General features: G+C 39.0%; 1 protein-coding gene across 14 annotated transcripts in view; it reads right to left on the bottom strand.

The window, feature by feature from the left end:
• The window catches only part of LOC105491299 (HYDIN axonemal central pair apparatus protein), a 468,775-nt gene that overhangs the window by 233,190 nt on the left and 212,575 nt on the right, over positions 1 to 23,010 (bottom strand). For all 14 annotated transcript variants that reach the window (XM_024795897.2, XM_071084900.1, XM_011757559.2 and 11 more), the window contains 3 exons: positions 21,185 to 21,320; positions 18,635 to 18,799; positions 17,015 to 17,167 (listed from right to left, as the gene is read on the bottom strand). In XM_024795897.2, the coding sequence (XP_024651665.2) occupies positions 17,015 to 17,167; positions 18,635 to 18,799; positions 21,185 to 21,320 (454 nt within the window). The remainder of the gene's footprint in view (positions 1 to 17,014; positions 17,168 to 18,634; positions 18,800 to 21,184; positions 21,321 to 23,010) is intronic.

The following is a 23,010-nucleotide window of genomic DNA, read 5'->3' as shown; positions in this document are numbered from 1 at the left end:
ACAAACTCATCCCCTCAACCAAAGAGGCAAATTGCTGCTCAGTACTTTCAGAAACATCTTCTACACAGGCTCCATCTTCTTGGAGACAAATCTCTCCTGGAGCTGCCTGTTCTCGAACTCCCATCTGGGCAGGCTGCCCTCTGGGCCTGCAATGTGACTGGTGTCCTAGGACCGGCAGGCAGCACCATCCTGTGCATCCCTCGGCATTCTCTCCTGTGTCTGAGCCCCTGTTTGCTGAATCCACACCTTCCTAACTGTGGTGTAGCACTCTGCAGTGGCCTCCTGACAAAAGGTATGTGGAATGTAAATTTTTTGAGATTTTTTATATCTGAAATGTATTTCATCCCCAGATTTTGTTAGTCTTTTGGCTAGATGATGAATTTAAGATTAGGATTTATTTTCCTTCAGAAAGTAATTTTTTTTTCCTCTAGTGTTTCTGTCAATAAGTCTGATGCCACTCGGTTCATATATTTTTTGGTTTTGACCATGATTTTTTTTTTTTTAATCTGGAAGTTCCTGCAGCCTTCTCTTTGTGTCCAGTGTTCTGGAACTTAGTTATGGTGTGCCTTGACATGGGCCTGTTTCCATCCACCATGCAGCATATTTGATGAACCTTCTCCGTAAATTCCTTTCCTCTGTTCTGAAAACACTCCTTCAATTATTTCTTGGGTAACTTTTTCATCTGCATTTAAGAACCTGCTCTTTTTTTGCAGCACATATTGGGTCTTAGAACTCCTGAACAAACTGTCTAATTTTCTCTTCCTTCTCCTAATCTTTTTCTTCTTTTTCTACTTTCTGATTATTCCTCAATTTTATTTTCCAGATATTCTATCAAATTTTAAATATCTGGCTTATATTTTTAGTATCTATGAGCATACTTTTGTTTTTGTTCTTTTAAAAAATATCACTCTGCTCTTGTTCATGGATACAAAGTCATCTTTACTTTCCTGAGATTTTTAATTATCATTTTATTTTAAACTTTCTTCTTCTTGCATTGTATTTGTTTTCTCCAAGTTCTCATTTTTATGTTTTTGGTTTCTTTCTTCTGCATTACAGGCTTTCCTGGTGGAGCCTGGTTAAGGACTTATGTTTAAGAGTAAAGCACTAAGGCTGGGTGCAGTGCTCATGCCTGTAATCCCAGCACTTTGGGAGGCCAAGGTGGGAGGATCACTTGAACCTAGGAGCTCAAGATCAGCCTGGGCAACATAGTGAGATCTCATCTAGAAAGGAAAGAAAAAGAAAGAAGGAAGGAAGGAAGGAACGAACGAACGAACGAAGGAAGGAAGGAAAGAAGGAAAGAGGAAAGGAAGGAAGGACAAAGAGAGAGAAAAAAGAGAGAGAGAAAGAGAGAAAGAAAGAAAGGGAGGAAGGGAGGAAGGGAAGAAGGGATGAAGGGAAGAAGGAAAGAAAAAAAGAAAAGGAAGGAAGGAAAGAAGGAAGGAAAGAAGGTAGGAAGGAGAGAGACAGAGAGAGAGAGAGATTAAAGCCACTGTGTGCTTGGGTGCCAGTCCACCACAGGCCACCAGACATTTTAGATGCCCAACTAACAGCTTATGTCTGCCTTTCTGCCTTTCCTTGTGGCTGGTCAAATTGCCCACAGAAGAACCTTCCAGTTTTCTGGTCATATTCTGCGAATTGGGGGAGAAGGGGGCTAGAATTCTACCTTTTAGTGTGAAGACTTTTTTTGTAGTTCATTTGTTTTCATAATGGTATCCTGCCCTCAGCAGTGTCTGTGAAATCAGCTCTCAGTTTAATATTATTCCTTTTAAGGTAAACAACCTTTTTTCCCCTGATGCTTTAAGATTTACTCTTTGATCTTCAGCATCTTTACAAGAATGTGCCTAAATGTGGTTTTGTGGTTTTATCTTGCCTGGTTTTCATAATGCATTTTGATAGCTTGGTCTCAGCCTTTATCTATTCTTCCCCATCTCTCCTCTTCTCTGGTACTCCAGTAACCATACCCCCCATGTTTGTTTGCTTTATCATCTATTCTGTATTTCTCATCCTTTTATCTCTGCATGTTTCATTTTTGGTAGTTTCTTCAGGCCTGTCTTTGACTTCAACCAGCCTCTATTCGTCTGGATCTAATATACAGTTAAATTCATCTGTTGAGCCTTAATTTCGATTGTATTTTTCAGGTCTATGACTCTCATTTGTTCTTTTTTATAGTCTCCAGAACTCCATCATGTTTCTAAAATTTACTTTTTATTTCATTGAACTTATTGAGCATATTTTAGTTTTCTACTAAGTTGTCTTGTCTCCTTATGTGCCTGGTTATTTTAAGATTAACTATTGGATATTGTATACACAAATTGTAGAGGTATTTTGAGGCCCAGAATAGTTCTCTTCTTCCCGTGATGATATACGTTTGCTTCTGGGAAAGCTATGGGGGGAACTAGAATTTCCATCTTTCAGGTGGAGATTGACATGATTTGAATCGGGGGTCTGCTCTATTTTATCCTTGCTCCTAGTGTGCATCCTTTCAGAGTCCCAACCAAAAGTCCAGACGTTTTACCAGAGCCCATCTTCTTCTAATTTTTATCTCCCTAGCCTGACCTGACTCCAATTTTTATCTCCCTGGACAAGTAGGTCTTCAGAAAGCTACTTTAAACTTTTCAATGTCTTCTGGAGGCATATAGGAAAAGCAATCCCAAATGCTCGGCATACATCTCTTGATTTTCTTTTCCTTTTGTGTTGTCACTAGCTTTGTTGCTCCCTGGTTTCTCAAGCTCATGATTTTCTCATTTTGTCCAGCTTTTCTCCTTGTTCTTAGAGGGAAAGAGTTTGGGATGACAGATTGAATAGAAAGCCCTTGATCACTGATGTGCTTAAAGTCCCTTTTTGGTCAAGCAATTGTTCTACTGCTTGATTTCTCTATTTGTTGAAAAAATAGTCTGTAAGAATTATGAGGCTAACTGACTTTGATTATTAGGAAGGCAAGTATATCTAATTCACATTGCTTTCAAGTAATATGTAACAATAATCTTTTAGGTTACTAGCTTAGCATCCTTGAACAAAGACCACCATCTTTTGAGAGTCATCGTCTTCCCAAAACTCAATGAAAGGTGTCAAATCAAATGCAAGGCATGATGGTTAAAATGAAAGGAAAGATGGTTAAATAAAAGGAAACAGGAGAGCTCCTGAGCACGCAGGCACGATTTACACAGTGCTAGGAAGCATCTTTACAAACAAGTAAGCTACAAGAAGATAGAAAATCAGAAAGTTAAAGAGCCTAAAGTTTCTAAATAGCAAATGATTTCCTAATAAACCCATTTTCTTTGTTATGGAAGGACATATGTGTATTCATCAATACAGATGTTTTATATTTTATAAGATGGCTTCACTGTCAAAAATTAAGAGAAACAAGTCAAGAGTATGGAAAAGACAGCTTTAGAACTCCCATTTCACAGAGATCTGTACTATGTGGATCAGTTTGTTCTAAACCTTAAGGCCTATCTGAGTGTCCCTTTTGTCCTTTTACTTATCCGAGAAAAATAAAAGACCTTCAAATGTAGTGTCACAAAAAGTGATGTCTTTTCACAAGCCATTTCACTTGGCTCTTTTTGTCTGTCAACATTAATAATCAAAGCTACCATTTGTTGAATGCTTATTTTTTTCAACAGGTACTTTTTACATACATTCACATATTTAATCTCCTAAATGCCATCATTAGTTCCATTTAAAGAGAAGGAACCAAAGGCTCAGAAAGGTTAAATAACTCGCCTAGAATTAGTAGATGCAGAACCAGGATAATTTCAGCTATGTCTGAAAACAACATCCTCACTTTTGATGGTACAGTATACTATCTTAGTACTCATACACTGAACAACTGTTTGTTGAATAACTACCATATGTAAGGCAACTGTACATGGCACATGATCATATCTGCCCTCAGACAATGTTGCTTTTCCCTCCGAGATGCATCCCAATTCAATGTCCTAACACCCCAGAGGGAGATATTTTTTCCTCCAAAGCATGAAACTTATTGTTGCATGCAATTTCACTGCAACTGACATTAAAAGAAGACATACTCCAGGTGCCATCCTACATAGAGTTCTATCATGTCGCATACACTTCTTCAGTCTCTGTACTTTTGTTTGTGACAGGGAAGAGAAAATGAAACAGAGGGAGAATATATAATTTTATCCCTGATAAACATCAAATAACCTAGATGGATTTGTGTTGGGGATTTAATATCATTAATAAACCTCTATGCTAAGCTACTTAATGTACTACTTCTTGTTTTTGTTCATTATGTAAAAACACTTATTTGATTTTTTACTGACTTAATGTTGAATATGACTATATACTATCAGTGCACAAAACAGGGAGAGTAAATGCTTTAGCTGATGATGACCCAATGACAGCCATCTCTTAAAAGTGACATAAATTGGGTTGATGATGATGCTGGTAATGGGGAAGAAACATAAATGTTTATGGGGGAGAGAAGGTGGGATTTAAAGAAAAAACCCCCACATTAAATCCATAAAAGGAAGCTTTACCTTAATTTCCTTTTGTAATGATAGGTGCTAGCTGTATAATTTAGTTAGAAAAAATAATTTTTAAAAACTAGTTAAGAGCTGAGACAGACGAAATGAAGATGCACAAGCTTACAAGGCATGCAGGAGACCAAGGTATTTTCCTTTTGTTTTCTGGACAGCCCTTAGTGACAAGGAAACCAAACTCCCTCCTTTAATTTTGGCTTCATACTATTCTCATATGAATCATATTCAATCAGTAGAGCTTTCATTCTAAATTCAAGGAAGGTGCTGACCCACCATGTGAAGTAACACTCCATCAACAGCTTTCCTTCTCTCACTGTGGCTTGTAATCAATATATAAACTGCTGGAATCTATCTTTTGGGTTTTACATTTAGCTTTGGCAAAATGAAAAAGGTCTCAGGTGGGGTTGGGGGTGGGAGTGAGGGGCTTACAGCTCTCTATTAAGCACAAACCTTTGCTTCTGGAAGTCTCTTAATACTATTATTACTGTTATCACTGTTACCCTCTTTGGCACTAAATGGGTTACTTCAGATGGCTCATGAAAAACCCAATCCATTTTGGAATGACCATGACTTTTATGTGGCAAAAGGATAGATGTCCACCAAGATAAACTAGAATTTTCTTCTCTTCTTATTCCCTTATTCCTGTCAGTTTCTCTTTTAAATGATGTATTTTTCATTTTTATTTGACATGCAATAATTGTGCATATTTATGGGGTACAGAGTGATACTTTGATACATGCATACAATGTGTAATGATCGAATCAGGGTAATTAGCATATCCAGCTCCTCAAACATTTATCATTCTTTGTGTTGAGAACATTTATGTTCTAGCTATTTGAAAATATAAATGAAATATTGTTAACCAGTCACCCCACAGTGCTACAGAACACTAGCACTTATTCCTCTTACCTAGCTGTAATTTTATATCTGTTAACCAACCTCTCCTTTCCCCACCTCCCCTCTACCCTTCTTAGCCTCTGTGGCCACAATTTTACTCTCTACTTCTATGATCTCTTTTTTTTTGAGACAGAGTCTTGCTCTGTTGCCCAGGCTGGAGTGCAGTGGCACGATCTCAGCTCACTGCAACCTCTGCCTCCCGGGTTCACGCCATTCTTCTGCCTCAGCCTCCCAAGTAGCTGGGACCACAGGCGCCCATCACCATGTTCGGCTAATTTTTTTGTATTTTTAGTAGAGACAGGGTTTCACCATGTTAGCCAGGATGGTCTCTATCTCCTGACCTCGTGATCCGCCTGCCTCGGCCTTCCAAAGTGCTGGGATTACAGGCGTGAGCCACCACGCCCGGCTATGATCTCAATTTGTTTTTTAGCTCCCACTTATGAGTGAGAACACGTGGTATTTATCTTTCTGTGCCTGACTTATTTCACTTAACGTAATATCCTCCAAGCTCATCTATGCTGCTGGAAATAACAGGATCTCATTTTTTTTAATGCCTGAATAGTATTATACTGTATCTATATATCACATTTTCTTTATCCATTCATCTGTTGATGGACACTTAGGTTGGTTCCACATCTCGGCTTTTGTAAGCAGTGCTGCGGTAAGCATGTGGGTGCAGCCATCTCTGCAACACTGATCTCCTTCCCTGTGGATAAGTACCCAGTAGTGGGATTGTTGGATCATAGGATAGTTCTATTTTTAGTTTTTGAGCAGTCTCCATATTATTTTCAATAGTAGTTGTACTAATTTATATTCCTACTAACAGTGGATAAAAGCTCACTTTTCTCAGCATTATTGCCAGTATTTGTTATTTTTGGTCCTTTTAATAATAGACACTATAACTGGGGTGAGATGATATCTCACTGTGTTGATATGCATGTGAATTTCTTTTATAGATTTTTCACTATTAAGGCAAAGATAAAAAATGTAGGAACAGAAAACTAAATACCACATATAAATGGGAGCTAACCATTAAGTACACATGGACACAGAGAAGGGAACAAAAGATTCTGGAACCTACTTGAGGTGGAGGGTGGAAGGGGAGAGAAGATTAAAAAAACTACCTATTGGGTATTACCTTATTACCTGGGTGACAAAATAATCTGTACACCAAACCCCCATGACACATAATTTTCCTATATAATAAACCTGCACATGCACCCCTGAATCTAAAGTAAAAGTTAAAAGAAGAACTCTGCTCTCTTATGCCAACTGAAAACACATTTTACCATCCTTTTGTAAGTGTTCATGTGATAATACATAAAACACTATAAAAAGTAGTTACAAGGGCTGACTATAAATCAATGAGTTGAAGCTTTAAAACATGTCCCTTACATAGAAAAAGATGCACAATTTTGAAAAAATGAAAAACTAGGTATAGCTTTACTCCAAACTAAGATAAACATCATATGGGCCACAAGTAGAACAGAAACAATAGAGAGGCCTGAACCTACAGACCTACTGGCTCTAGGTTCTGAAACCAGTAGAGGCAGCTTGAGAAAGAAAAACAGGAACCAAAATGATCCTGCAGGAAGCAAGGAACGAGGCCTAATGTCCCCTGCTAAGACAGCCTCCTGGCATTTGAAAGAAGGCTGAACAAAGTTGTGATGTTCCTGAAGCTATACCCCATACACAGACTGTGCCAGTGGTGGTGGACGTGGTGGTGCTAAAGTAGAGACTGCTATGTAGACAAACCTGAGGCCAAGCCACTGGTCAATGCAGTGACTGAATCTGTGATTTCTCCAGCATCCCCATGGGAGGAGCTCAAATTTGATTCTGGATTAGTGGTCACTGTCTAGGCTGAAGGCAAATGTAAAAATGCTAGAAAAGAAGGTGTGAGCACTGAGAAGGAGAGAGAAACATCCCCTATATCAGATTGATTTATAATTTAAAATTCCAAATGCTCAGAAGAATAGCTGCAAACAATCAGGTAATGAATTCATTCTGGAACAATCAATAGTGCAAACTGAAATTGATTAGAAAATGTACCCAAGATTCTTAAAGAGATACAGAATAGGATAATATACTTAAAACAAAGATTATGAAACCATGACAGTGAGATAAGACTCAAGAATAAGCGGCTATAACCAATTATAAATCTTGGAATTGAAAAATGTAGTCATTAAAATTAAACTGCAAATGTAAATAGACGGAATAAACTTCAGACTTGCCAAAATCAGAATTTGTAAATTGAAACATACTGAAGAGGCAACAGAGAGAGATGAAGAGGTGAAAAATATATATAAGAAGTAAAATAAAAATAGACATGTAGGATAGTACAAGAATATATATATATATATATATATATATATATATATATATATATATATAATATACACACACTGGTGTGTGTGTGTGCGTATGTTTTCGTAATGAAGGTAACAGAAAGAATGTCAGAGAAGAAATATTTGAAGAGATAATGACTGAGACATTCCAGAATTTAAGGCTCAAATCCTCTGATACATTAAAGAGAAAATTTAAGAAAATCAAGGATAAAAACACAATCTTAAGAACAACTAGTGAGAAAAGACAAGTTCCTTATAAAGGAACAATAATCAGACTAACAGCAAAATTTTTATCACCAACAATTAATGCCAGAGGTCAATCTTCAAAGAGTAGAAAGAAAAGAGAAAAACCATCAAATAGAATCATATGTTCAGCTAAACCAAGCATCATAAACTACGGACCTCTAGCATTAGAAAGACATAATTTAGTAAAAAGAAACATAACCACAAACAAAAGCAGAGAAATACAAGAAATAAAAGAAGAAAAAAATCAGCCAACTATTTTGGTAACTAGTGAGTGATACAGAATAGACTCATAGCCCAAAAATTCCCCTGTGCTCTGCCTATTCATCCATCCCTCCCACTAATCTCTGGCAAGCACTAATCTTTTTACTGTCTCCATAGTTTTGCCTTTTCCAGAATGTCATATAATTGGAATCATACATATGTAGCCTTTTCAGGTTGGCTTCTTTCAGTTAGTAATATGCATTTAAGTTTCCTCCATGTTTTTTACCATTTTAAATCATTAGACAGTATTTGGAATAATTTTATACCAATACATTTGCAAACTTTGATAAAATTTTTAAAAGTCTAGAAAAATTTAAATCTGAATAGTCATTATAGAAAATCATTCATTAGTTACAATTTCCATACATTTCCATTAATCTCCTAACATCCATAGACACACCAGGATCCTGAGACTAAATGGTTTTATCATTAAGCAATAGATCCTACTTTATATAATGATTATATAAGGTCTTTTCCAAAGATGAAAAAAAGAGGTAAGGATAAGTCACGTTGTAAGAATGCAGTATTCTTGATATCAAAACCAGGGAAATGTAACATAAAAAATGTAAAACAACAAATGCAAAAATGTAAGTATATGATAGCAATCGTATCAATAGCATACTTGAATAATAGTATGTTATGGTTGGTTGGATTCACCCCAGGAATGTAAAAGTGATTCACAACCAGAGAATCTGTTAATTTAATTTGTTATATTAACAGGTAAGGAAAAAAAGCCATAAATCATCTGAATAGATACAGGAAATGCATTACATTTCAGCATGTGTTAATGATAACAAATAAGAAAGGATTAGAACTTTCTTAATGTGACACAGGCATTTACCAAAAATCTATAAGAGATGTTACGCTTAAAATGAAACATTTGAGGCTTTTTGATTAATGTGGGGAATAAGACAGAGATGTCTTATATAACCTCTACTATTCCGCATTGCATTGAAAAGCCCAGCTCATGCAATGAATCAGGAAAAAGCAGCACAGAATTAAGGACTGGAAAGGAAACTTGCAGACAAAAATCTACAAACAGAACTAATGAAGAGATGTGTGGCAAGATTGAAAGCTGATACAAGAAAATTCAATAGTTCCTATAAATTATTATCTAGTTAGAAAATGCAATGCCAAAAAGGTACCATTCACACAAAGGAACTTAGGAGAGATGACAAAGGATGTGTAAGACCTTTATGAAGAAAATTATAAGCCTTAATTAAAGGACATAAAAGAAATCCTAGTAGATATTCATAGTAAAGTTCCAGCGTTTATTTTCTAGGTGTGCAAATTTGAGCTACTTATTTATTATCCCTGTGCCTCATTTTCCACATTGGTAAAATAGAGATAATAATAAAATCTACCTAATTAAATTGTTGAGGATCATGTAAAATAATACATACAAAAGGACTTAGAACAGTGCCTGATATATAACAAGTATTATTATTGTTATCATTAAGCTGTAGCTTTTAAGACAGTAAGGATAGTGACACGGAGATAGATAAATGGAATATAATATAAAGCTCAGAAACCTGCCTAGGCACATATGAAGTCTGAAGTATAACAGAGGAAGCAATATCAATGCATGAAAAAAGGAAAGAGTAGCAAGAACTGGTGATAGGATGAATGGCTTTCTTCATGAAAAAAACAGACTTTACTTGCCTTAGATAAAAAAATAAACTTAGCTGGATTAAAGGCATGAAAAGTAAGAGTCGAAACCTATTCAAATAGAAGGACAGGGATGGATTTCCTAAACCATACATAGAAAACAGATATGGCTGGCCGCAGTGGCTCACACGTATAATCCCAGCACTGGCTGAGGTGGGTGGATTGCTTGAACCCAAGAGTTTGAGACCAGCCTGGGCAACATGATGAAACTCCATCTCTACAAAATTTACAAAACTTAGCAGGGCGTGGTGGTGTGTGCCTGTAGTCCCAGCTACTCGGGGGCTGAAGTGGGAGAATGGTTTGAACCTGGGAGGTGGAAGGCTGCAGTGAGCTGCGATTGTGCCACTGTACTCCAGCCTGGGTGACAGGATAAGAACCTGTAAAAAAAAAAAGAAAGTAAGAAAAGAAGGAAACAAAGAAAGGGGGAGAGAGAGAGAGGGGGAGAGAGAGAGAGAGAGAGAAGAAAGAAAGAAAACAGATACAGTGAAGAAAATGATTCATAAAATTGACATCAAAACTAAAAATATCTTTAAAAAATCCAAAACTTCATTACAAAGAAAGGGCTAGTATCCACAATATATAACATCTATAAATAAATAATTGATAATAGATAACTGACAGAAAAGGACACCTGAATGAAACAGTAATAAGTAATACTAATAAGGGATATACAAATTAAAACTATAATAAGATATCATTTCATGTTCAGACTAGCAAGAACTTGAGTCAGACCACACTAAGTTTTAGCCACTACATAAACAGATACCTCAAACACTCCTGGAAGGGCACATTGATATAATCACTTTGGAGAGTAATTTGGCAAGATCTAATGAGGCTGAAAATGTACCTACCTGAAGAGCCAACAAATTCCACTCCTAGATATACTCCCTATGTGCATACACCCAAAGACTCTTGCCTATGTACACAAGGAGACAAGTATTCTATTCATTGCAGCATTGTTATAATAACCCAATTGTCAACAAGTAGGCAAAGAAATAAACATAAGAAATGGTAAATGGAGTATGCACAGCAACTAAAATGAAATAACTAGATTTATAGGCATTAACATGGATAGATGTTGGAAACATAATTTTGAGCCTGAAAAATAAGTTGCAGAATGTCACATGCAGTGATATAATTTACATACATTTTAGAAGCAACAAAATGCCACAATATAGTATTTATGAATACATATAATATATATTATGTAATAAAATATAAAAACATGGCTTGGACACACATCAAATTCATGATACGGTTGCCTCTGGGCAGAGTGAAAGGACATAGGACTGGCAAGGAGAATCTATGGAACTCCATAGACATTAACAGTAATATTTGATTTCTTTAAGTAAAGGATCTGAGGCAAATAAATGTGGGGAAAGATTAACATGTGTTAATTTTTATATCAAGTATATCTCTTGATTTTTTCTGTATTAAAATATGTTTCATATACATAGTGTCTGACCTCCAGAATTAAATAATTCTGTGGTGGAACAGACAGAAAATAGACTAAAATGTAGAGAAGCTGAGTGATGACTGACTTTTATCATGCAACCTCGGCCAATTCTCTCAACCAAAAGAATCTCGGTTATCTGATCTGCTGAATGAGGACATTGCAGACCTTAAGGGGGGTGGGTATGTGTTGAGAACACAGCACGTGCTAGGCATGGATCACATTAACACAAGAGCTGGGCTGTGAGCTAAAAACTAAATAGTATATTGTGAATACATCTTAGGAAACAAAGCTACTATTTTGTAAAACCCATCAGAAACAAAAAGAATACAAGGAGGCTTAACAACTGTAGTTGGTCTCTGATTCATGTACATTTCTTTCCTTTTTCCTTATGCCTTTTTCCTCATCATTTCCCTCCACAGATGTAACAATTTAGAGGGCAGAGCTAATCTACTCATTGAAGCCTGAGAAACAGCCCATTCTATCTCCTCTTCACACACAGTGTGGGGTGGAATAGCTTAATGATGTCATCTGTCAAAAGGCCCTGGAGTCTTATTGTTTGTCCATTAGAAATGTCTCTAGCATGGAATCTTCTAATATAGTCAATTCCCCAAGGAGAAGACAGAGTTTCAGATCTACAGTGAGCTCCAGTATGCAGGGGTGATGCAGTGTACGAGGCATAGCTGCAGTTTTCTACAGACCAGTTGCTACAAGAAGTTTAAAATGAGCTCTCTGGTAATAGCCACAATTTTCACTCTCCGAAAATAGATAGAGTCCGGCACTGACAATCTCCCTTGATGTTAAATGCGTGCCAGCCAATTTCTTTCTGAGTTTCTCTATTTCTTTTGTTAAAGTAGGGGACATAACTTTGAATTGTAAACTTCTACTAGCTATACTAGTGAAGAATTTTTACACACATTTATATACATAACTAAATGCTCTATGTTATACTACAAAGGATAAAAAAGAAAGTGAAAAAGTAAATTATGTGTCTTTATTTCAGATATACAATTGAAGGAATTTTTGTTGGCTGAAAAATGGCATTGTAGAGATAATTTGTATATGTACATTTCAACACCTCTCTGCATAAAATGAAGTGTATCCAGTCCTTTTTTCTACTTCAGAAATACTCCTTAATTTCTTCTCCTGCCCTTTTAACAAATCCTACTCCTCTAGCTGTGTCTACCTTAAAGGGTCATTTATGAACATGAAACCATGCTCCTTTCACCATTTCCAAGTCCATTTTCATAATCACTGCTGGGGAAAAGTTAGGCAGTTCATTAGCACAGAGGAAAAGAGAAGGAATCGGAAGTCAGACCACTGGGGCCGGAACCAGGCCTGCCACTTACAAGTTGTGGCAATTAACTTAACCTATTTCTACCTGGTTAAAATGGGGATAATAACAGTATTTTCTCACAGAATTGTAGTAAATGAAATACTGTATATAAAGTGACAAATAGGTAGAATGAAATAGATGTTAGTCAGAATTAACTTAGTGTCACCATATTGTCATCATTATAATTGTTAAGCCAGCTGCTAGTTGCTGGAAAGTCAGTGCAGAGACTACTGTCATTTAAAGGAGACAGACACATCAACAAATACATATAGAAAGCGGGTCCCTACTTAAATGAGGAAACAACCCAGTGGCTGAGGGTCTGAAGGAGTTTTGAAAGCCTAATAATTCTCCCTTGCTGCCATATCACTGTGTATGGCTGTGGCAAGTGACAGAGAAAAATAAATGTTTTAAAAGAACCATGCTTGGATGAGGCATCTGAATGCCTGTTTCCTGAATGCAGGAATTGTAAGTATCTCTTCACAATGGCCTTTCCCTGCAGATCACGGAGACAGAAGGCCGCTACAAAGACGTCTTGGTGCCATCTGAGTCCCAAGGTGGCACTGACATCTGTACCCAAGGTTTGAGCTAAAGGTAGTCAAGGCTGAATTAGAGCCAAGAGCAAAAAGAAAATGATTCCAGATGCTTCCAAACAAGTACCGAGCAAGGCACTTCCTCTGCCTAGCAAGGGGCACCCATTAAAAGGAGGCATCTGTCCTATAGCCCAGTGCTGAGGTCCCTAGGGCCCTGGGGCCCTGCTGCATCCGCACCCTTATTTCCGCTGCTCACAGGGAGGGGAAAGTCTCTCTTCCTGACAGAGCTCCCTGCATACAAGCAGAGTCCACATTCTCCTGCCAACAGGGCCTTTCCATTCTCCGTTCTCACATTCTGACTTTTTTTTCCCTCTCCTCCAAACCAGAGGTGCCTTATTCGATTGTTTCAAATAAGTCAGCCTGCTGGGAACTGTTGGTGGAGGCTGATATTCCAGGCACAGGCATTCCAAAGCAAAGGAGAGCCTACTGCTCCAGCACACAAAATACTCTTCCTTGTACTAATCAACTTTTTTACACTCAAAATAAATTTTTAATGGAATATAAAAAATATAATCTTCACTGTTTCTTCCTTCCATACTATATGAAGAGGTCCCAGCTGTTTTTAAAAATCATTTTTTTCTGTATAGTGTTTGTTTCTGAGAAATTACAAATTGCTCTAAGTGTCATTTATCTTCCAACATCACTGTGGAGGTAGGCTTCCAGCTTCCCATCTCCTGACCTCTCTGGCTGACAACAAACAGATGCTTCATGCGAAGGGTGAATCTAATCACAGTGGTGCTGTGCTGTGTGGCTACACATGAGGCTGAGTGTGTCAGGTGGCTGACAGTGACTGCCACATCTGGGAAGGGCTGACATTCACCCATGGCCAAAAGAGGAGATAGAGTGGCCCCTCCTGTCACAGCATCCAACAAGAAAAGAGAAGAACTTCCAGCACCTGAATTTGTAATAGGCTTGGGGAATAAACTATTAATTGAAGCTCTCTCCTAATGCTTAGTAATTCCTGTAAGAATGCGTTTGAAGGTTTGGTACTGTACATCAAGTTGAAATTTTTCAGTTTCTTTCCACTGTAGTTCATTTCAAATTAGCATAATTCAATTTTTATAACGTTAATACATATCATATTTACTAGGACATCCAAAAAAACTCAGCTGAAATAAGAGTTTAATTTTCCCCTATGAGAACTACTTGAAGTTAAAAACACTTTTCTTTTTTTCCTTTTTTTTCTTTTTTTTTTTTTGAGACAGAGTCTCACTCTGTCACGCAGGCTGGAGTGCAGTGGTGTGATCTCAGCTCACCAAACAGAGATTGACTCTTCCTCTCCCAGCATCAACTCGGCACTGAACCAGGAAGCAACACTTACTAAGCGGTACCCTGTGCTTTCTACCAAACACATCAATTAACTAATTGGATAAAAACTAGTAAAAATGTCTTTTCTATAGGATTTTTCTTTAAACATTATGAAACAATATTCTTTACATGAGATTCATACACTGCTAGAGCACGATTGGGGTTGTGTGAAAACCTCTATTAAAAAGACCAGTGGCTGTATGTGAATATGGCTGCCTTCATAACGAGTAGAGATAAATGATAATAAAAATAAATAATGATGATAAATGGCTGCTAACTGGGACCAATGTCTCTGGTGAGCTGTCACAAGTCAGCAGAAAATGACATTCCTTAAATTTTATGAAATTAATAATACTTGATTATTCAGAAATACCTGATGAATAATCTGAATATGCTGAAACTAAATGTTAGTTCTCATTCAAATGCAATAATTTGACGATAGGCAGAGGGCTATACAATTAAACATTTTATATTTAAATTTAGAAAACTATTTCTAAAATCAAGAATACTTTCAATTATTGAATTAGAAATTCCTAAACTCTACAAAACCCCATCATTTCATGTCTGTTCTTGTATTAAAAAAATAAAAATTAGCTTATAGAAGACAAGCTGGTCTAAACATCATCATGAAATACAACTGTATTTGACCCTTGAACAACAGGAGTTTGAACTGCATTGGTCCACTTATATGTGGATTTTCTTCCACCTCTGCCACCCATGGGACAGTAAGACCAACCCCTTCTCTCCCTCCTCCTCCTCAGCCTACTCAATGTGAAGAGGATGAGGATGAAGATCTTTATGATGATGTACCTGCACTTAATGAATAAGTATATTTGTGCGTCTTTATGATTTTCTTAATAACATTTCTTTTCTCTAGCTTACTTTATTGTAAGAATACAGTATGTGATACATATAACGTACAAAATATGTGTTAATACTGCTATTGGAAAGGCTTCTGGTCAACAGTAGGTTGTTAGCAGTAAGTTTTTGAGAGGTTAAAAGTTACATATTTATTTTGCTGTGCTGAAGCTCTTTAGTTTAATTAGGACCCATTTGTCAATTTTTGTTTTTGTTGTAATTGCTTTTAGAATCTTTGTCATAAAATCTTTGCCAGGGGCCATGTGCAGAATGGTATTGCCTAGGTTATCTTCCAGGATTTTTATAGTTTTAGGTTTTACGTGTAAGTCTTTCATCCATCTTGAGTTGATTTCTGCATATGGTATGAGGAAGGGGTCTAGTTTCAATCTTCTGCATATGACTAGCCAGTTATCCAAATGCCATTTATTGAATACAGAATCTTTTCCCCATTGCTTTTGTCAACTTTGTCAAAGATAAAATGGTTGCAGGCTGTGTGGCATTATTTCTGGGCTCTCTATTCTGTTGCATTGGTCTATGTGTCTGGAATGAAATCATGTCCTTTGCAGCAATATGGATGGAGCTGGAGGCCATTATCCTAAGCAAATTAACGCAGGAACAGAAAACCAAATATCACACAAAGAAGGGAACAAGAGACACTGGGGCCTACTTGAGGGTGAAGGGCGGGAGGAAGAGAAAATACAAAAACTACCTATTAGATACTATGCTTATTACCTGGGTGATAAAATAATCTGTACACCAAACCTGTGACATACAATTTACCTATGTAACAAATCTGTACATGTACCCCCTGAAACTAAAATAAAAGTTTTTAAAAAAAGTTATATGTGAATTTTCAACTGCATAGGGGTTTGGTGTCCCTAATCCTCACACTGTTCAAGGGTCAACTGTACAAAAAAATGAGACAAAACCATTTCTAAAACCATTTTACATCTATTTTGTATCTGTCTTTGCTGTTTACTTTAATTTCTGTTTTTGGTGAATACTCTCCTGTATTTCATACATCCTTACAAACTACCTTAAAATATTGCTAGAAGGAAAAGAGAACAAAAATAGAATAAACACACTAACACATTTGTAGCCAAAAGGACTCAAATTAAAGGAAGCACTTCTAATTAAAGAGACATCTAAAAAGTGTTTTTTTGAGGGCTGGAGCTGGGCTTAGGTACAGTTCAGGAGGGGAGCTTGTTGACCTCTGAAGCATCTTCCTGAACTGGGATTCTATTGATTGTACTTGCCTGTTTACCAAAACACATGCACACTGTGTTTCTTAATCAACAAAAGTATTATAATAGGTGTCCCGTAAGCTAAGGCATCCCTTAATCAACAAAATTATTAATTGATGCATAAATCATTATGTTAATAATTCATTATAATAAAGAAGAATTGGGGATGGGAATGACGTGGTTTAATGCAACAACATAACCATGCAAATCTCTGCTTCTGGTGATCATTTTCAAAGACATGTTGCAAAAATAGGGCCATTGCCTGTAAGCCAAAGCTGCGTTTCATCATGTCCCGTGACTTACCATGCATGCCCGGAAAAATGCAGGAATGAAGGACTGGTTGCATAGGTTGAGAATCCTGGAAGAGTCTTTCAGGACGTAGATACTGCCAAAGTCCACTTGATTGGGATGGACGTAGATAACTGGGCCTTCTCCAGTGCTCTTTAAGTGACATACCTGAGTTCCGCCAGAGAGAAAGAACACAGGAACAGCTGGAAATGGCTAGTCACTTACAGCCATTCCTTCAATAAAAAGCAAGGGCATAACAGGATGCTTATGAGAACTGGCACCCCTTCCCACTGGTGTGCTGTGGTCTCAGGGACACAGTGAGGGCCATGCTGGTCAGACGTGTGAATTCATCCTGGATTTCCTCCCCAGAAAGGATGAGCAGCTTCCCAGGTCAGCCCAGAGCCATGCACTGAGGGGAAACCAGAATCTGGGTCCGCTCCATCCCACACAGCACTCCAGCCTCAACAACACTTAGTACAGGGTTAAGGGTCAGCACTGTGGCTGGGTTTGAGTTCCAGTTCTGTTGCTTTACAAGCGGTGTGGCAGGGCAGGGCCACTGCACATAGTTGTGAGGGTCGGAGATTGAAATCCACGTTGCTCTGCTCTCTTCTCCCTGTCCCTTGAGCCAGGCACTGTGTCTGCCTGAGGAAGGTGGCCTTTTTCTTTCACAAAGTTCTGGCTGATCAGCAAGCTACCCTCTCATGGGCCGCATCTGTGCAGGGGGGTGGGGGAGGGGCACAGTGAGCCTCGTGGGGGACCTGAACTGGTGACATGTTTTGGGGTTGGCCTGCCTCGGTGATGCTGCTTTGTAAGTCAGGTGGCTTATCTACAGCATCTTATATGGAAGAGATAAAAGCAAAATCCTAGTGTTTTATGCTCTCTAAGCAATCAGAGTCACGTCAAAGAAATGTAAGGTGACATCACTAGTTCCCAAGAAAATCACATGTCTAGGAATACAGAGCCTATTGGGCCACCTCCTGTAGGATTCAATGTTTATCCTTCAACTCAGCCTAAGCAGTGGAGAGCTTTCCATGAATCCCTCTTCCTCTTAGAGAGACTATTGCTAATATGAGCCACAAGTCAAGTCAATATACAAGAAAAACTCAGGTGAACAGTGAAAGAAAGTGATTTCCTAGCCCATAGGTGACAAACCAGTGATACCCAAACCTAGCTTTGCACCAGGAACAACCAAGGAGCTTATTAAACATACAGATGTGCTGGCTCCTGTATAGATGTGCTGGCTTCCTCCCCTTGGAGATTCTGATTTAAAAGGATTGGAGAGGGGTCAGGCATGTGGGAATGTGTGTGTGTGTGTGTGTGTGTGTGTGTGTGTGTGTGTGAGTGAGATAGAGAGAGAGAGAGACAGAGAGAGAGAGAGACAGAGAGAGACTCCTGGTATCCTGTTAGGTTTAAGGATGATTGCTATAAAACACCGCTTCTGTTAGATGTAGCCATAAACAGATTCCATAAAGTCACATTGCACTGGTATTTTACCATTGCAGAGTAAAAACATAAAACCCTACAACTCCAAGAAACTGGGACATATGTGAATACAGTGTGGGCCTTAAATGAGAAAGCTCAAAATGTTTGAGAAGCACAGCAATTTCAACTGCAGTTCTGAAAATGGATTCTCACCAAAGGGGGGTCCTGGCTCCCAAAGATCGAGATGTAAACTGTGGATCTGTGTTCTCCAGTGACCTGGGTCTCCAGGGCCAGTGGTATGTGGATGGTGCTGTTAGGGGGGATGACCCCACTAGGGGTGGGGCTGGAAAGCAGCATAGCAGGCACCTCCTCACACACCTGGGGGAGAGAAAACCAGAGAGGTAAGGACAGCACAGCATGGAACAAATAGCGTATTCGCTTATTTTGAAGTAAGTGTTTTCCTGAGTCCATAGAGGTCTTTTAGAAATGTCTTATTATTCAAGCAAGTAAATGAGGATGAATACCCCAATTGGGCCAAAAGGAAGTTTGGTTAAGTGGGGTGTGCATGAGGCCCAAAATTCAAAGTACCCAACAAGATGCAGAATTATCCGCAACACAAATAAGTTCAGGGCAACAGCTTCCCACTATCCTTAGGAAAAGGAAAAGGTCCACTTTCCACTTTCCAAGTTCCTTAACCTGGCCCTCTGCACCCTCACGCATCGTCCCTGTTCCCTCGCCCTTTGTGCTCTATCAATAGAGGCCGCTAGTGTTTCCTGAATCCATGATGCTGCTTCTCACCTCCAATCCTTTGCACTCATGGTGACTCCTCCTAGAATGTCCGTTCCCATCAACCCGTCTGGCACACTCACCTTGAATTCTCCCTCCATTCCTCAAGGGTTCTAGGGTGGGAACCTTTCCTCTGTCCCCAGGGAGCATCCTGTGCAGTCCTTTTCCACAGCATGCACTGGACAGCACCATGCCACCTGCATGTCCTGCTGACAACTTCTTAGCACACAGCAGGGGCCTCTCCTCTCTACATGCCTACTTTCTGACCCAAAGCATATGCTCAGTTTTTAAAGTGAGGAATGAATGAATGGATGAACGAATGAACAAGTGTCCAGTGTTGACCAATTTGTGTTTCTCAGAAACCTGTTCTGCAGCATATTACCAGCTTTTATGCAACAAGAACACAAATAAAAATTTTTAAATGCCACTGTATAATCTTGGGAACCATTTTTCAGAGCCTCTGCTGCTGGGGAGGAAGACAGAGCACACAGGTGTCACCTGCCCGGGGTACACCACAGTCTCTCTGCATCTGGTCTGGCCTAACATGGCCCAGTCTAACTCCTCCCTGTGCCGCAGTGCTCCACCGAGCCTTATGACAGCCTGAGGTCAGACTGATCTCTTTACCTAGGTTTTGACATCTTGCTCATTATGGATTTTTTTGGAATTAATTTTGATTTCTTACAATACGGCATGGAAATACTAAGTATCTTGATGGAGTGCTTGGCTTCCCCTTAAATTCTGTCCCCAAGGCAAGTGCCTCATCCTATGCCCAGTGCTGCTGTGTAGAAGCAACTCCCCCTGACCCCAGATGCAGGCTCCACTCTGAGTTCTTGAAATGATCATGCACTGAGAAGGGGTGACCTGGCCTGCCGTGACGCATCTGAGTGGGTGTCAGACCCTGTCTCCCCTCACCCCCACCCTTGGCTTCTGGTTCTGTCTCAGAGAAACTCATAGAACCATTCTATTTCTCTCTTACGTAACAGCCCCGTGACTCATTAAAGGTAGCTGTGTTATCCTAGCTAAGTCTATTCTGTTTCAGATTAAACACACACATGACTGGATTTGCAGATGCCATGGATTGCCATTTTGGTTACTGTGAACATGATGCCTTTTTTTTTCAAGTTTCCATTAGAAAAATACAATGACAACATCTGAAGACAAAATTCTGGCTGTGTTCTGACCGGCAGCTATCTCCTTCCTTTACCTGAATGTGGTAATTCTCTGCTGCAGCCTAAACCTGCCTTGGTTCTGTGGCCTTCATATTGCTGTTTTAACTCCCATTGATCTTGTAGCCAAATAAACCTCCATACGATATTTGTGCACACATTTTAGTTAGAATATTGTACTTATATAACTGAGTTTTATACCCAAATGCATTCTTGGTAAACTGCATCTCAGTAATAACCTTCCATTACTCTAATCTGCACAGATTTTTAAAAAAATGTTTATCCATCTGTGTTTAACTGCTTAGTCTCCCACCTAGCTGGGTGTAGTGGCATATGGACAGACACATGTCATAAAACATGAAGAGACAATTCCTCCTTTCTTATTCCTGTATTGTCTCTAGCTTTCTGGTCCAACAAATCTACTTATAAATATTGCATTACTTACTGATGCCATTCAAATCACAGCCATGGACATAATGAAAACTCCTAGCTCATTTCCCATGCATGGTTAGTTCACAGGCAATTATTTGCAGGTGCAATTCTGCATGTTGGCTTAATTGACACTTTCTCTTCTTTATCAAGGGTAATTTCCCTGGGAAATTAACAACAGTTTACACCTGCAGCTGTTCAGGCATGCAGCTAGCAATCCAACTATGACTTTATAACCCCATCCTTATGACTATCTAAGGGTTAAAAATCAGCATTACTTAAGGTCATGTGTTCAGGGATGTGGCACTTCAGAGGGATTTCTGTTTCTCATCAAGGGAACCCAATGGAAGAATTAATACTGAAGAAGGAGAAAGGAACTCACCTGAGGCTGGACCTCATAGAATCCTGGGAGGTCATCTCGATTGGCAAGCTGGAGTGTTTTCTCATACGGGTACTTCAGGAAGCAGTGCCCAAAGTCCACCTCTGTGTTGACCAGATGGAGGGCAGGTACAATACACCTGCTCGGAGAAGCCCATCACACAATTCAAAACAGAGAGCTTGTTTACATACAGAAAACGTAGAGCCCCAAGTGAGATACATTTGTCAGTGTCACATAGTAGTTTTTCTCTAATAACTGCATTAGTTACTTTCAAAGCTTCTCTCCTCCTCTCTTCCCTGTCTCTTGGCCCCCAGTCACCACTTTTTAATCAAAAAAGGACTAGAAGCAGAACTCCTTGAAGAGCTGTCTGGTGGGTAATGACTCACATTTCCATTGTTTTACATATTTGGCCTTCTTTGGGCAAGGGGTGCCATGGCGCAAGATCCTTAGGGTAATGAATCTGTTTCCATGCCAAACAGGGTCAGTGCCACCAGCATGTGGTCCTAAGTAGCTGTGACACTTTGGGCCAGTCAGAAAGCCCCCTAAGGACTAGTGACAGCTCATACCATCTAAATCACAGTAATAATGCTAATTCCTACGCAGAACAGCTGTCTTGGATGCAGAGGCTCAGGGGGCTGCTTGGTCCAGAACTGGCACTGTGACGGGGTTCTCAGTGTGCCAACATGGAGGGGGTGAGGTGGGGGAGAAGGAAGGAGGGTTGTATGTAGGAAAGAGAGGAGTTGAAGCCCTGTGTTTGCCATTGGTCTATTATTAGGTGACTTGGATTTTATTTGCTGTCTGTGACTCTCAATGTCTACTCTACCCTATGTCATTGTTTCAATATAGTGCAATGGTGAAGAGTACCAGCTTTTGAATTTGCAGAGCCAGCTTCAAAGACTGACCTTACTAAGTACAACCTGTGCGACCTTGGGCAAGCTGCTTTCTGTCTCAGAGTCCCATTTCTCTCATAGGTAAAACAAGGATAATTCTAGGGACTGATATTGGTGTTATAAACTCTTCTTAGGGTGTTGAAAGAGCACAGCCCAGCACCAGGTAAGTGCCCAGTAAGAGGAAGCGGGCCTGTGGCAGAATCATGGCAGGCTGTCACTGCTGGCTCTCTGGAGAGAGTCACTTGAGGCTGCAGTTCTAAAAGCAATTCTTCTCTTAAGAGTCAGTGAGTAGTTCTTATAGATTACACCAAAAATAAGGACATGAAAGAGCCTTTCTTTAACCCCAAAGTTTGTGATTTTGCACGAGGTGAGTGTTCATTTTTAGTTGGAATGGAAGTTGTCTGTTGACCCAGTGACTTTCTTAAAGCTAATCCTTTACGGCTTGAAATACTGTGACTGAGAGGGCTTATACTACTTGACTTGGGTCACAGAATATAAGTAGAAAACTCACAGCCTCTTTAGACCTTTTTTTTTTTTTTTTTAAATTTAGGATTTCCTATTGATAGTTGTAGGGAAAGGGGCTGGAAGTATCTGAATACGCCTGTATAGAAAAGAAATGCAGGACTAGACTGAAAGGCAAACCTGGGCATAGAAAGGACCACATTACGGTTTTTACTGTTTGTAAACAAAGGAAAAAATTAGGTCTTGAAGGAATACTAAGTAGGTCAAGGTAACACAGTGGGAACCCTAATTTAAGTTATTTCTGAACTGTTATTTATCTTCATCCAAGCCCAAGACACATGAAATGGTGTCGGTTATCTCCCCACCAACCAGCACATCTGCCCCATCTTTAAAGTGTATGTCTTCCTAAGATTCACAAGAGATCTGAATTCCAGAGATTGACATATTAGCATAATTATCAGTTTTACTCAGTCATTT

Source organism: Macaca nemestrina, chromosome 18 (assembly GCF_043159975.1).
Source record: "Macaca nemestrina isolate mMacNem1 chromosome 18, mMacNem.hap1, whole genome shotgun sequence".
In the NCBI taxonomy this organism is placed as follows: domain Eukaryota; kingdom Metazoa; phylum Chordata; class Mammalia; order Primates; family Cercopithecidae; genus Macaca; species Macaca nemestrina.
The sequence above is the reverse complement of the archived record's forward strand: the minus strand, read 5'-3'. Positions and strand labels throughout refer to the sequence as shown.